Source organism: Dermacentor variabilis, chromosome 5, assembly GCF_050947875.1.
Source record: "Dermacentor variabilis isolate Ectoservices chromosome 5, ASM5094787v1, whole genome shotgun sequence".
Classification (NCBI taxonomy): Eukaryota; Metazoa; Arthropoda; class Arachnida; order Ixodida; family Ixodidae; genus Dermacentor; species Dermacentor variabilis.
The window spans coordinates 164,792,912-164,809,023 of record NC_134572.1 but is presented as its reverse complement, the minus strand read 5'-3'; the positions used below and the strand labels follow the sequence as shown (position 1 = coordinate 164,809,023).

Here is a 16,112-nt window from a genome sequence, read left to right as displayed (position 1 = left end):
AAATCTGAGATGTGTAGCACGATAACTAAACGGTGTACTTTTCACCGCCGCAGACTGTACACACAGGCACTGTCTGTGTGTACAGTGTGTCTGTGTGTGTCTGTCTATGACCAGGACGAATTTTTCTTCAACTATGAGGCTTTTCTTTCGAGGAACCCGTATGGGTTCCATTTGTAGCAATTGCTACGAACGGGTGGATGTCTGATTTTCCCTTTATTCAGGCACTGTCTGTTGTGTCACTGAGGTCGCTCGTGCCTCAGTCGACACAAAAGAGATGCTGGACGTTGCTGAGATCCGGATGGAAGTCGGAGTTGTAGAAAATGGCTTAATTAATGCTGTCTACTTCGTCTTCCACTCGGCTAATAATAGGTACTTCTCCATATGGCTATGCTAGCTCGCAGCATCTGTTCTAGAAACTGTGATCCAGCTTTGTCGGCATAATCATTTGTAGTAGTTCTGCAATGGTCAGGTAACCAATAAAATAAGCTGTAGCTTCTTCCTTTCACGTGCTGGCGTTCTTTATTTGATGCTAACGACTACTATAGGTTCAAGCAAGTGAGTGAGTACAAGTGAAGTCACTTTCGTGCGCATGCATGGCAAACAAAGAAATTTAAAAATATATATATATATTGTGGAACAACTTGAAGGAGGGCAAGTGAAGTACCGAATAAAAGAGGGCGAGAGGTGATCGGTAGGCGAATGTATTTTGAGACTATCCATTGGAATAACAAGTAAACTTATATATGTCCGAACTCACGAAGTGAAAACGTTTTTGTTACCGTGCTTGTGGTCGCGATGCGATGCTCTCTCGTGTTTATTATAGTAGTAACCACATGGTCATATCGTAACGTCTTTTTAAATCGCGAACAGGAGGAATGTATTAACTGCATCGGTAAAAAAAAACGTTTCCTTTCGCTACTTCGAAGAACTATTCTGTAATTTTGAAGCAATCTTGCGGGGTGCCTCAATACGCTGAGAAGCTGGGTCCCAATCGCGTCAGAACGAGTTTTGTGGTCGCCGCCTCGCAGTGGGTCCCACCAGCGTGTCCATTGTGGGCGGGACGCACTCGCTGGAAGCCGGTCGCCCCGGTCAGCTGCGCTGCGTGTCCTCCGGTTCAAGGCCTCCCGCGCAGATCTCGTGGTGGAAGGGGAGCCAACGACTGCCCGCCACCACTACCACCACTGAGGCCGGCGGTGTCATCGACGGGCCGGCTTCCAGCAGCACGCTGACGCTGACCCCTTCGGTGGAAGACGACGGCCGACAGATCACGTGTCGGGCGTTCAACGAGCGCCTGCCGCAAGCTACCGTCGAGGACGTCGCCACCATTCGGGTCCTCTGTGAGTCCATCCTTTCGTCAGCTCACTCATTTACTGACAAGGTGTGGAAGCTTGTGTAGCAATGGACAGTAATTTACAAATGTTCGTGAACATATTATGTCTGCATTCCGTGGTTGGGTTCAAATACTAAAGTGTGTTTCCATTTCGCAACCCGCAGCACCCGAGCGTATAGTGTACTTGTTTAAATTTGTCTCCTTCGTTTTCCCGTATGTCGCCCTATTTTTTTTTTCTTAACAGGCGCCTTTAGGTTGGCGCGAACTGCGATGCTGCCTATTTAAATGCACATAAAATCAACAAATGCTTTTTGTGAGACAGCTCTTCAAGCGATTTATATGAAAGTTATTGAATTTCAGAGACTGATAAACTGCAGTGACTGCGGAACGCAATATCTTGATTTAGGGTTTGGAAATTTTTGCGGAAAGTGTATCGCTTTCAACTTCAACAAGGGTTTTGCATTTGTCCTGCAGATATTTAGCGGTATACTTCAGAGTGTTGCATGATGCGTGAATTCTGTGCGCTTTATGCATTATAGAGACTGCGGTTTACGGAATTGTGCTGACGTTTTACATTGCTGAGTAGCTAAGTTGTACACGTGATAGTTCGGCTTGTTTAAAATTGGCCATTTTTCAAGTATTTATAACATCTACGGTAGAAATAAAATATCTGCTTGCTACATTGACTAGATTTACATTTTTTATTTAAATTCGATAGGAACCCTCGAAATAAAATTATGAAGATGACGATAATGCTGATAATGACATCGGCGACCGCAATAATATTGACGATTATATGGAAGCATTTGTTTGTGTTTATTTGTTTTTTTTCTGTGCTGAACGTCCGTCCTGCCCGCGCTGATTAAGAATAGGAACATTGAGCAGCTTAAAGTGATGTGAATTACTCTGGGCACGGATATGTAAAATGTTAAGGATCCTGGTAGATGAACCGTAGAATTGCAATGTAAAGGGTCACAAATGTAAACCAGGAGAGGAACTCGTATGCTTGTGATACTCTGTATAGATCTTTTTAGAATGCTCTTTAAACAAAGGTTTTCAAACCGGGCCGCGATTTTGATCTGTCAACTCAGTGTTTATGTAATCTTTGTTCAGAGTGTGACATTCCAAACAAAATCCGGCATGCATGATCCAGACGGCTACTTTTATTACGGGACGTTCCGTAACATTAAGGCCACTCAAAAGAAAAGAAAGAAAACGAACGAAGGATAGTTATTACAATGAATGGTGTCTTAGCTTTGACATTTAAACAGGGTGCCCGATACAGACTGAGCTTGAGCGACAGTACTTTGTGGTAATTGCTATAGCTTTAAGGCTACTCGAGAAAAAGAGCAGACGAATGAACGATGTTTATTGCAATGAATGGTTTCTTTGCTTTCACTCATAACCAGGGTGCTCGGTTCCAACTCAGCTTGAGCGACAGTACTATATTGTAATTACTAGCTGCCATTATTATTACGGACATTTATTATTGCTTTGCTGCGCAAAGGGCAGCCCATGTGTCACGCTGCAGTGTCATTGTCAATGTGTTGAATTGCTATTAAACAGTAAAACAAGTTCTCACTTTCTTCAACTTGCTTGAAGTGGAAGATAGGAGTTATTGTCCAACCATAGTGTTTTAGGTTGTTTAGCGATTTTTCGTCCATCAGCTTCACTAGAGAAATCCCGATATAATCACAACGTTCATCACAACGAGTCAGAATGCTTTGGCGTTGCCTGGTTTGACGGCAGACAGTGGACGGGGCCTCGTCGACCTAACTTTGTTTATTTTTTTTTTCGTGCATGCGTGGCTGATACAGTCTACCAAACTGTGAGGTCCTGCAAAAATGCTCGCCTTTAAATGTCTCCATAGTCGCTATTCTAATTGAGTCCCTGCAATCGCCATTCTAAATACGTGAAATTTTCTCGCAGTTGTCGAACGCATATTTCGACTGAGTGTCCGTGTTATTGTTGCATCGTGCTTCTCGCGTGTTTATTCTCGCACGCGTGTGTACGCTGGAGCTGTCCGTACAAAAATCTCCTCGCCGCCTTCTCGAACCACGTCGAGGTATCTAGCCTCATTATCTTAGATAAAAAGATAACGAATGAGTAAACACTAGCTGTGTACAAATGAACAAAGATTGTTTTTTCTAGCCTCCACTCTAAGGTGCCCCATCCGCGGTTGCTACACTAATGCTATGTGTTCGATTCAAGACTGTACTCCCGCTGAGTCTCTCCTATTTCGTTGAATATGCCAGGAGGCAATCTGTTTTTTTTCACTGAACGGGCGTCATAGACATCATTTAGATCACTCGATCGGTTTTACCATGAGCTTTACCATACCAAAGGTACTTAGCTGTCATAGATTGCGAGTCGTTCTACCGTGACACTCATTTCGAGAAACACCCGAGAGAATTCCCTTGCAAAAAGAGATAACAAGAGCGCCTACATAAAACAAACACTGTGGGCTTTTTTCTACGCTACATCTAAACGCTCTTTACAGACACTTGTGCCAACACGATGTGTATAGATCGTTATTCACATGACCCTTATATTCTTGGCATGGTGCCGGTATCGTTGAAAACAATCTAATGTGGTCGTGTGGCGCATGAACGAAAAAGTTTGGCATTATTTTACGTGTGCCAGAACCATTAGTAGCATCGTTTAAACCTCATGAGTGTTTTCCTCGGTGCTTCCTACAGCGCTCTTTTAGATCACTCGATCGGTTTTACCATGAGCTTTACCATACCAAAGGTACTTAGCTGTCAGGCAGCCTCTTGTGAACTTAGGTTGTGGTGGCGCGTGCCATAGCTAGAGATTGAGAGGTTTCTCATCATGGAAACATTATCATTGACCGGTCGACCTTGTAGTGCTGTCTAGCGATCGCAATCACTTCACGTTTAGTCTCGGAAGGCAAACACGCATTAAGTCTCCAGCATATAAACCAAGCTCTAGTATTGAAAGAAGGGAAAGCAACGTTATGAAAACAGCTTACCTTCCTGCCTGAAACTACAGAATCGTTCATTTAGGGCAATTTACCTAGAACTTGTACGTTCATATACAGCGAACTCCGGTTAAACAGAGCTCGCTGTCGGCTCAACTATTTTATAGTTAGGTTAATCGAGAGACTTTGTTAGCTTTGAGAAACAGATAGGTTAGCGAGAATACCACAGCCATCTGCGACTGCAACTGGAGTTCTGCTCGATAAGGTAGGGAAAAGAAATAACTGGAAGCTTTCCTATCGAGACATGCGAGGTCGTTTAGCGGCTACGGCATTGCGCCGCTAGGAACGAGGTTGTAGTTGCTATTCCCGGCTACGGCGGGCGCTTTTCGATAGAGGCGTAGTCGAGTACTTGGATTTAGGTGCGGGGTAGGGAACCCCACGCGGTCTAACTTAATTCGGAGCCCTCCACTGCGGCGCCCCTCGTTATCCTATCAAAACAAATACAGAATTAAATGTATTCTTCTTTTTTTTTTATTTCTCTACCACAATGTCTCAAGTGTTGTGTCAGCCCTTCCGGTGTATAACTCCTTTTAAACCACTTACTACCGTCAAGCGTCTCTTATGCGACGTGGTGGGAACGATGAACTATCAGCCGCATAAAGTGCTTCTCCTCGTTCCAATACTGCACGTCATGAGCCATTAACTTGCTTGAAGTAGCGGCGCTGGAAATTGTGTCGGAAAGAGTCCCGGCGATGCAACTGGATATTTTTTTTTTAATTTCGTGCACTCGGCACTATCCGGCCATAAGGCAAGGCATAGAGTGTGAGAGAAAAAGTGCTAGGAAATATAGGGAAGTCAAACGCACGCTCGTCTAATTTGCTACCCAATGCAAGAGAAAAGGAGTCAATACCCGCCGTGGTTGCTCAGTAGCTAGGTGTTGGGCGGCTGAGATCGCGGTCGCGGGTTCGAATCCCGGCCGCGGCGGCCGCGTTTCGATGGGGGCAAAATGCGAAAACGCCCTTGTACTTAGATTTAAGTGCACGTTAAAGAACCCCAGGCCTCCACTGTGGCTTGGCTCATAATCAGAAAGTGGTTTCGGCACGTAAAACCCCATAATTTAAAAAACAGGGGTTAATGAATGAACTATACTGAAACGAGAGAAAACGCCGAGTCCGTCCCTTTGTCCGGAGGTTCACGTCGAAGCTACATTCGTTCACTGAGGTCTGTCGCCTTCGGGTACTGTACCGCTTTTTGAGTTTGCGACGCATGTCGCAGCTCTCGATGAACTTCTGTCACCGAGCACGAACTTGAATGCAGCTGATCTAACGTGGCAAGGACACCAAAGCTGTGTCGTGATAGTGTGGACAGACGCAGAAGAGAGGTTCTATTGACTGCTTACGCTCGCAATCGCCGTACAAAAGTGTTTCACTCATCCGAATGAAGAATGCATAGACCTTTGTGAATGCCACGCTCGGCTACAAGCTACATGGTCATGTGGAATCGCAATGGGCAGGCCTTCCGGTAGCTGCGGCTTCGAGGAAGGGCGATCGTGAATTCTGTCATGTTATTGGGGCCGGATCACTCCAGAAAAGGGGAGAAGCAGCACGCGAAAGCACAAACACACATCGGCCTTGTATTGCCGTACACGACACAGATAACGGCACACACACGTGACAATGCCTCATAGGCGACATGCACTATCTCTATGCATCGGTGGATTATGAGTGGCCTACAGTTCCGGCGGAAGCGTCTGTCGCCTTGTCTGAGACTGATGCTGGCCAGCGGGGTCGGACAGCTGTGCAGGACGGCCGGGTTGGACAGCTGGGTCGGGCGGCCGGGACGGACGGCTGGGTCGGACAGCCGGGTCGGACGGCCGGGTCGGACCGCCTCGCGGGGCTCAGGTAGCCGGCCGCAGTCACCGGGTCGCGTCCCCAGCTGGCGGGGTAGCCCTGTGGCCGCTCACCCGAACGCTCGACCGCCCCGGTTCAGGACCGCCAGCCCTCCTGGACCACTGTCCAGCGGAAGAGCGGGGCGAGGTAACCTCCCAGCAGGCGACAGTGTAGCTTCGGGTGTGGCGTATTGGCGCGGGCGGCGATAGCTCCTCTGGGCCAGACGCCCAGCGAGGAAGCTGTTTTCCGTCGACCGCCGAACCTCGCGCACTGCTCACGCCACGGGCCACACACTCTTGCGCCACGCTTTTCGAAGCGCCACTGCCGACGCTCCCAAATTGGTGTCGATGATGATGAGGATGATGATGGCTCTCTTGCGGGTATTTGCACAGAGTCGCTGTCATCTTCGCCACCGCACGGCGCACTGTCTTCGTATGTTTATACTTTCCACTCCCGCGTACCATATATTATGACAATACCCCCCTTCTCGAGAAAGTTGTTCACAACTATTCTAAGACAAGGACGCGGGATGGAAAAAAAGAGAAAAAGGAAAATTGTCGTGTACGTTGGTCCACTTGTTCATGTACGTACACGACACACATTGTTCACAGGGCGTTGCGCCCAGTTAAAGTACTAATGCACAAGTCTGTTCGCTTTCAAATAAAGATTAAATACTTGAGTGGTCGTATTGTCCAATCGCATTTTGCTAAATGAACATGTGATTACGCGCGACTCTGGTTGTCAGCTCCGACATTGTCACAATTTTTTAGATAGTTAATAGTAAAAAATACTCCTGCAAAAGGAGACTCCAACGCAACACTGTTGACGTGCCTGGCGCGCTCCTCTGTGGGCTTGTTTCCGCTGTCTTGGTCCCCGGCGGTTTCTCGACTTCGGAGCATCTTGTGTCGGCGCTTCTAAATTTTCAGGACCGAACGAACTGGTCGTATTTTTGCAGGCACACACAAACACACACTGACGAGGAAGTGGAGCGGCCTGTACTTTCCCTTTAGCGGTTGTCTTTTGGCACTTGTCGCACGACTTCACGAAGCGTTTTACGTCTCTGTGCACATCTGGCCAATAAAATTCTTGTAGGACACGATCGGTTGTTCTCTTGATACCTTGGTGTCCTGCCATGATGCTCTCATGTGCCACTTCTAATATGCCAGATCTAAATGCTTTTGGTATGACCACCTGCTTAAAGGTTCTGCCAGTGGCCTGGTGGTAAAGGCGATACAACAATCCTTTTTCTTCAACGAATTCGTAACTGTGACCTTTTCCCGAGTTAAACGACTTGCTCACTTTGGCAAAACTGTTTCAGCGTGGGGTCTTTCCACTGTTCCTTAATGAGTTGTCCTTTTGTCGCGTCACGTAGGACGTTTGTCGGAACGCACAAGGGACGAATCTTGCCTTGTTCTTCAGTTCTGGCTTCAACCACGCTCTATACATGCTGAGGCTTCCTAGGCGCCTTATTCAGCTTCATTTCTATCGGCGACGACTCAGCGTTGGGAGCAGCGGGGTGCTTCCAGTCAGAATCCGGATCGGAGGGTCCTCTGACGCCTGGAAGATTTCCCAGAACAAGGTCGTAGAGGGGCTCGTCCATACATGTCACTGTTAACTTGCCTGTAAAATACGGCGTGTTCACTTGCACGACAGCTTCAGGCAGGTAGCTTGTTGAGCCGTCCAGAAGAACAACGTTCCTCTTTCTTCCCGTCATATGCACCTCTGGAACGAGTTCCCGTCTGGCAATTGCGGTATTACAACCGGTGTCTCGTTATACACGAACACTTCTTCCCAGCAGCTGGCCTTCAACCACTGGCATCCCGTCGATGAGGAAAGTGACAGCAGTCCCAGGGTTTTTGTCCTCGTTGTCACTTGATCGGCGAGTCTTCTTTCCTGGACGCTTTGATTCTTTCACTGGACGAGTCCGGACTGGTCGAGATTTGGTGAATGCACACGCAGAACTTGGTTTGTTGTCCCCGTATCGAGTTCGGCAATTGTCAGCTGAATGTCCCGTTCTGTCGCACAACTCACACTTCAGCATACGCTTAGGTGGGGCACGGCAGTCAGGAGCCAAATGTCCAGACCGGTGACAGAGGGTGCACATAAGTTGCGGTTTCCTGGGAGCTTCAATGTTTTTCCCACCAAAATCCTTTGTGTTGTCGGGACCCTTTCCTAGGTTTGTCCAGTTCTGCGCTTCAAGAAAGCGATCCGTCAAGCTAGCAAGTTCGTCAAGGGATTTGCACTCTCGCTCCTTCAAGAAAATGACTAGCTTTGGCTCACAACAACGCAGAAACTGTTCAGAGGTCATGTGATCTCGTAGACCTTCATATGTTTTAGGCACATTAGCCATCTCAATCCAATCGTCAAAATAGGCTGAAATTCTTGCTGCTAACTGTCTTCCAGTTTCGCCCTCTACTGCTCGTGCCTTCCGAAACTTCTCTTGGTAGCCTTGAGCCGTGAATTAAACCTCTGCAGCAAAGCTTTCTTTACCTTCGGGTAATCTAATGAATCGGCGGCAGTCATCCGACCGATCACAGTTAATGCTTCACCAGTTAGACACATGCTCACAGCAAGAGCCCATTTTTCTTGTGGCCAGTCCTGCCCTGTTGCTACGCGCTCAAATCGCTGTAAATACGCGTGTAAGTCATCGCGTTTCTCGTCGAACAAAGGAAGTAACTTCTGTGGATTGAGGGTTGACGAGGAGGTGCTGGGCGTAGTCAAAATTTCAGAAGCCGCTGCCGGCATATTCCGAGCTCCTTCCTGAAGCTGAAGCTTTAGTTGGAGGATCTCCCGCGGCCTCTCGTCAGCTTCCTTGGTTGTCTCTCGCTCCGCAGCTCTCTCGTCCCTTTGTTTTGCCTGTTCGGCTTCAATCCATCTGCGAAGTTCTGCCCCTGACAATCCTATTTGGAGTCCTATCGCCGTGATTTTCTCTAAATCCATGGTGCCGTCTACTAATGTGCGTCTGCGCTCAAGCGAAACTGCCCCCTTTCACTGTATTTGCGAGTGAATCCTGGCAGGCTCGCCAGTTTGTGATGTTATTGGTGCCGGATCACGCCAGAAAAGGGGGGAAGCAGCACGCGAAAGCACAAACACACATCGGCCTTGTATTGCCGTACACGACACAGATAACGGCACACACACGTGACAATGCCTCATAGGCGACATGCACTATCTCTATGCATCGGTGGATTATGAGTGGCCTACAGTTCCGGCGGAAGCGTGTGTCGCCTTGTCTGATACTGATGCTGGCCAGCGGGGTCGGACAGCCGTGTAGGACGGCCGGGTCGGACAGCTGGGTCGGACGGCCGGGACGGACGGCTGGGTCGGACAGCCGGGTGGACGGCCGGGTCGGACCGCCTCGCGGGGCTCAGGTAGCCGGCCGCAGTCACCGGGTCGCGTCCCCAGCTGGCGGGGTAGCCCTGTGGCCGCTCACCCGAACGCTCGACCGCCCCGGTTCAGGACCGCCAGCCCTCCTGGACCAGTGTCCAGCGGAAGAGCGGGGCGAGGTAACCTCCCAGCAGGCGACAGTGTAGCTTCGGGTGTGGCGTATTGGCGCGGGCGGCGATAGCTCCTCTGGGCCTGACGCCCAGCCAGGAAGCTGTTTTCCGTCGACCGCCGAACCTCGCGCACTGCTCACGCCACGGGCCATACACTCTCGCGCCACGCTTTTAAATTGGTGTCGATGATGATGATGATGATGATGGCTCTCTTGCGGGTATTTGCACAGAGTCGCTGTCATCTTCGCCACCGCACTGCGCACTGTCTTCGTATGTTTATACTTTCCACTCCCGCGTACCATATATTATGACAAATTCACTGGCAGCAGCTCGAGCGATGAACGTAGCTGAAACACCGCTGATGTTCAGTCTCAGTGTGATCTGTGGTACTCCCGAGAATTAGCGCGAATAGTTCACAAATGCACGCAGGTGCCCAGTGCTAAAAGAAACTGCAAAAATTGCAGCTAGTTTGTCAGCTTTATTGCTCGAATGAAAAATGACCGACACTGAAGACGTTGAAATAAAGCGGTTGTATTTTGTGCCTCTAGCGTATTTTTCTTTTGCAAAACACGTCTGACAAAACGCCGGGGTCGCTTAATGGCTATGGTGTAGGGCTGCAAAATACGAGTTCGCGGGATCGAATCCAGGCCACGGCGGCCGCACTTCCATAGGGAGTTATGCAGCGGTGGCGTAGAGGTAGAACACCCGCCTCCCGTGCAAGAGGTCCGTGGTTCGAATCCCGGTGCCGCGCAATTTTCCACCGGATTAAAAAAAATCCCCGTGTTGATAAAATTGCATAAACAGGCCTGGAGTGTAGCCTGATCCCGGTGACCAGAACCAGTAACGCACTCCCTCACCAGAGCAAGATTGGCCACCCTGGTGCAGTACTCGGCCACAACCTCCTATGTGAACACCACAATCAAACCCCGGACCTCAGTCCCCAGTAGCTGCGGCGTAACTGACCGCGGCGGCGGTCAGACCTGCGACGCAGCAGAGGGTGCTAAGAATCCCTGGCTCCGGACAGGCCGCCATTGTAATATCAACCTGGCAACGTTTAACGCTAGAACATTATCTAGTGAGTCGAGTCTAGCAGTGCTATTGGAGGAATTAGAGAGCAGTAAATGGGATATAATAGGGCTCCGTGAAGTTAGAAGACTAAAAGAAGCATATACAGTGCTAAAAAGCAGGCACGTCCTGTGCTACCGGGGCTTAGCGGAGAGACGAGAACTAGGAGTCGGATTCCTGATTAATAAGAACATAGCTGGTAACATACAGGAATTCTATAGCATTAACGAGAGGGCAGCAGGTCTTGTTGTGAAACATAAGAGGTACAAAATGAAGGTTGCACAGGTCTACGCCCCTACATCTAGTCATGATGACCAGGAAGTGGAAAGCTTCTATGAAGACGTGGAATCGGCGATGAGTAAGGTAAAGTCAAAAGTAAATACACTATACTGATGGGCGACTTCAATGCCAGGGTAGGCAAGAAGCAGGCTGGAGACAAGGCAGTGGGGGAATACGCCATAGGCACTAGGAATAGCAGGGGAGAGTTATTAGTAGAGTTTGCGGAAGAGAATAATATGAGGATAATAAATACCCTCTTCTGCAAGCGGGATAGCCGAAAGTGGACGTGGAGGAGCCCGAATGGTGAGAATAGTAAGGAAATAGACCTCATACTCTGCGCTAACCCTGGCATCATACAAGATGTCGACGTGCTCAGCAAGGTGCGCTGCAGTGACCATAGGATGGTAAGAACTCGAATTAGCCTAGACCTGAGGAGGTAACGAAGAAACTGGTACATAAGAGGCCTATCAATGAGTTAGCGGTAAGAGGGAAAATAGAGGAATTCCAGATCAAGCTACAGAACAGGTATTCGGCTTTAACTCAGGAGAAGGACCTCAGTGTTGAAGCAATGAACGACAAGGAGTGTGCAATAGAAGTCGGTGGTAACTCCGTTAGACAGGATACCACTAAGCTATCGCAGGAGGCGAAAGATCTGATCAAGAAACGCCAGTATGAAAGCCTCGAACCCTACAGCTAGAATTGAACTGGCAGAACTTACGAAGGTGATCAACAAACGTAAGACAGCTGACACAAGGAAGTACAATATGGATAGAATTGAACATGCTCTCAGGAATGGAGAAAGCCTAAAAGCAGTGAAGAAGACACTAAAAATTGGCAAGAAACAGATGTATGCGTTAAGAGACAAAGCCGGCAATATCATTAATAATATGGATGAGATAGTTCAATTGGCTGAGGAGTTCTATAGAGATTTATACAGTACCAGTGGCACCCACGACGATATTGGAAGAAAGAATGCTCTAGAGGAATTCGAAATCCCACAGGTAATGCCGGAAGAAGTAAAGAAAGCCTTGGGAGCTATGCAAAGGGGAAGGCAGCGGGGGAGGATCAGGTAACAGCAGATTTGTTCAAGGATGGTGGGCAGATTGCTCTAGAGAAACTGGTCACCCTGTATACGCAATGCCTCATGACTTCGAGCGTACCGGAATCTTGGAAAAACGCTAACATAATCCTAATCCATAAGAAGGGGACGTCAAAGACTTGAAAAATTATAGACCGTTCAGCTTACTGTCCGTTGCCTACAAAGTATTTACTAAGGTAATTGCAAATAGAATCAGGAACACTTTAGACTTCCGTCAACCAAAGGACCAGGCAGGATCCCGTAAAGGCTACTCAACAATAGACCATATTCACACTACCAATCAGGTGGTAGAAAAATGTGCGGAATATAACCAACCTTTATATATAGCTTTCATTGATTACGAGAAAGCGTTTGATTCTGTCGAAACCTCAGCAGTCATGGAGGCATTACGGAAACAGGGTGTAGACGAGCCGTATGTAAAATTGCTGAAAGATATCTATAGCGGCTCCACAGCCACTATAGTAGGCCTCCTTAAAGAAAGCAACAAAATCCCATTAAAGAAAGGCTTCAGGCAGGGAGATACGATCTCTCCAATGCTATTCATAGCGTGTTTACAGGAGGTATTGGTAGACCTGAATTGGGAAGAATTGGGGATAAGAGTTAATGGAGAATAGCTTAGTAACTTGCGATTCGCAGATGATATTGCCTTGCTTAGTAACTCAGGGGACCAACTGCAATGCATGCTCACTGTCCTGGAGAGGCAAAGCCGAAGGGTTGGTCTAAAATTTAATCTACAGAAAACTAAAGTAATGTTTAACAGTCTCGGAAGAGAACAACAGTTTACTATAGGTAGTGAGGCACTGGAAGTGGTAAGGGAATACATCTACTTAGGACGGGTAGTGACTGCGGATCCGGATCATGAGACTGAAATAATCAGAAGAATAAGAATGCGCTGGGGTGCGTTTGGTAGGCATTCTCAGATCATGAACAGCAGGTTGCCATTATCCTTCAAGAGAAAAGTTTATAAGAGCTGTGTCTTACACGTACTCACGTACGGGACAGAAACCTGGAGGTTTACGAAAAGGGTTCTACTTAAATTGAGGACGACGCAACGAGCTATGGAAAGAAGAATGATAGGTGTAACGTTAAGGGATAAGAAAAGAGCAGATTGGGTGAGGGAACAAATGCGACGTAATGATATCTTAGCTGAAATCACGAGAAAGATATGGGCATGGACAGGACACGTAATGAGGAGGGAAGATAACCGATGGTCATTAAGAGTTACGGAATGGATTCCAAGGGAAGGGAAGCGTAGCTGAGGGCGGCAGAAAGTTAGGTGGGCGGATGAGATTAAGAAGTTTGCAGGGACAACATGGCCACAATTAGCACATGACCGGGGTAGTTGGAGAAGTATGGGAGAGGCCTTTGCCCTGCAGTAGGCGTAACCAGGCTGATGATGATGATGATGATGATGATGATTATGATGATGATGAAATGCGACAGCACACTTCGATTAAGGTGCACGATAAAGAAATCCAGGTAGTCCAAATTTCCGGAGTCCCCCTCTACGGCGTGCCTTCTTTTCAGAAATTTGTTTTGGCACGTAAAACCGCATAACTTATTGTTTACACGTAAGGCACATATGACATACATTTACTCTGGCCGTGCTCGCAAGCTCACGTAAACTACGAACAGGACAAGCGCAAGTTTGAAGAGGCAATCCGGAGCGAAGAACTCGCTCCCCAACTCTGGGCCGTCCAGCAGGTCCACGACGCCGCCAGGAAACTCAACCTCCCGGTTCCGTCGTGGGAGACGCCCACTCCATGAGAGCCCGAAGCTCTCGTGGCCTGCAGGACCTGAATAAAGTTGATTTCCTTCCTTCCTACGGATAATTCTTTCGTGTCTGATGTATATTGCTTAGGTTGACTCCCCTGGGCACACTTTTTAGAGCGCAGCTCTTTTGCGCCCTCTCTCGCATCGGCGTTGTCCCTCGTAACCGAGCGAAGGAACACAGCGAAGGATAAAGTCGAACATGGAACGCAGCGGAAGATGACAGATAGTGATAGTGACAGATAGTGATAGTGATGATTTGCAGCGGAACCACTAGGCAGAAGGCCGAGGAAGAGGGTATGACGAAAGCGTGAGAAAAAAAGCCCAGTGCCGCGCAAGCCGGGCTGCGCGGTGATGATGACTAGGAGATGTGGCCAGAGTAGTGCGCGTGGCCTGTATACATACAAAGCGCTGCATGAGCGGATGTGTATGTGCGGCGGCTGCTGTGAACTGCGTTCGCACGTCACCTACGCACCTCCTCTCGCGATCTCCCGATTAGTGTGGCAGTCACGCCACATTTCGCTCCCGCTTGCAACGTACCGCACGAGGATTGTCCGTAGGTATCGCTAGATCGCGAAATGAAAACACGTAGACGGCTGCGCTAAAATTTCGCATTAGGAAGTATCGTAATCGTCGGCGAATATTTTAACATTATTTTCAGGTAATTCCACTTCGCTTAGTTCTGGTCCCTTTGAAGCTTTATCAAACTTGTTAGTTGGTATATACGTTTGTCTTTTATGTTGTTCTTTTTTTTTTCATATAGCAGCCGGTCGTGTTTACACGTGAAATGGGCTGCACGTAGAATGCTTCTAGAGCTTACGAAACGCTCGTAGAGAGTTGAACATTTGCCAAATATGCAACAAAAAGGGAATTCGGCCACATAAAATTTTAGTTATGACTGTTAGAAAATTACGAATTAGTTCTTTTTTCGCCATCAGGTTTTTGGAAAGGCGATTCTATAACCTGGATAGACCTGGACACGTGCGAATTTTTCCATTCTGAAGACACAAATGCAGTTATGGCAAAAATATGCAACAGTCAAGTGTACTTCCCAAATTTTAACATAGTGTATTCGCATCTCTCGAGTGCCGCCTTTCTTACGAATAAGCCAATACATGAGCCAGTCCAAGATTGCGCCATTAGGTAGCGCAAAGTTTTTTTTTTTACTACAGAGGAAGAGGCACTTGGCGCAAGAATAAACTCGTCCGACAGTGCATTTTGAGTAGTTTGAAATCTTTGCCATTGATTTGAATGTGTTAATAAAAGAAAAATAAGGCATCCACCCGTTCGTAGCAATTGCTACGAACGGTTGGATATCTGATTTTCCGTTTATTAATTACTTCTCTCCACCTTGGTGGTTTCTGCAAAACTATTACGTCAAACATTTGAATGTGTTCCACTGAAGTCGAAAATTCTATTTCAAAGCCCAACAGGATGTACTTGCCAGAGGCCAGAGTGATAGCAATGTATGAAATGAAAACAAAAAAACCTAACGTTATTTGCATACAATGGGGACTGAATATATTGGCACTAGCAGGTTCACATATCTCTTGCACAGGCAGCGCTGACGTAAGAGCACGATACTCGATCGCTTCTTGAGGCGTGCATAGTTGACATTGTGTTACGATTGCACACAATAATGCGGGACTTCGTCAACTCCCCATGTTAGCCGCGACAATATATTGTTGCGCCACTTAGCATAAACTTGTCGACTAACTGCATGTGCTTCTGAAATTGCCGTGCCTGATTTACCGTATTTTCCGCCCGTAATTTTTTTCTTCTCGCTTTTGCTTGTACGAGCAGTTGACTCGTGAAACTTAGTAGGCAAGAGGACACGAACGAAATCAAACACGAAGTAAAAAAAAATAACATAAACTCATTTTGTCTTACGTTAACTGCCGCATTAAAGAGAAAACTGAATGAGTTTCAGCTGCTAAAGTATTGCTTCAAAAACGTCAATTTTATTGACCTCACGGAATGGGTGTGCCTAGTGCGTGCCTGATGGCACTCGTCACGTGGTCAGAGAGACGCGCTTGGGCCACTGATCGAACGTTCGTCGTCTTCCCCAGCTGTCTCCGACGCCACTCATCATGCCAGCGTTCCCATACTGACCCTCCCTCAGCGAATGCACTGACGGCACTAGCGCATTGGCAGTAGGTGCGAAAATTTCGGTGAGTTCTCTCGTGCGCCCTGATGGATAGCTGCCGCAATTTTTCATAAACGTTTCTTCGTCGTGACAAAA

At 47.7% G+C, this 16,112-nt stretch overlaps 1 protein-coding gene across 2 annotated transcripts in view; it reads left to right on the top strand.

The window, feature by feature from the left end:
- The window catches only part of LOC142583305 (nephrin-like), a 386,962-nt gene that overhangs the window by 269,675 nt on the left and 101,175 nt on the right, over nt 1–16,112 (top strand). For both annotated transcript variants that reach the window (XM_075693724.1, XM_075693723.1), the window contains exon 5: nt 1,029–1,337. In XM_075693724.1, coding sequence (XP_075549839.1) covers nt 1,029–1,337 — 309 coding nt within the window. The remainder of the gene's footprint in view (nt 1–1,028; nt 1,338–16,112) is intronic.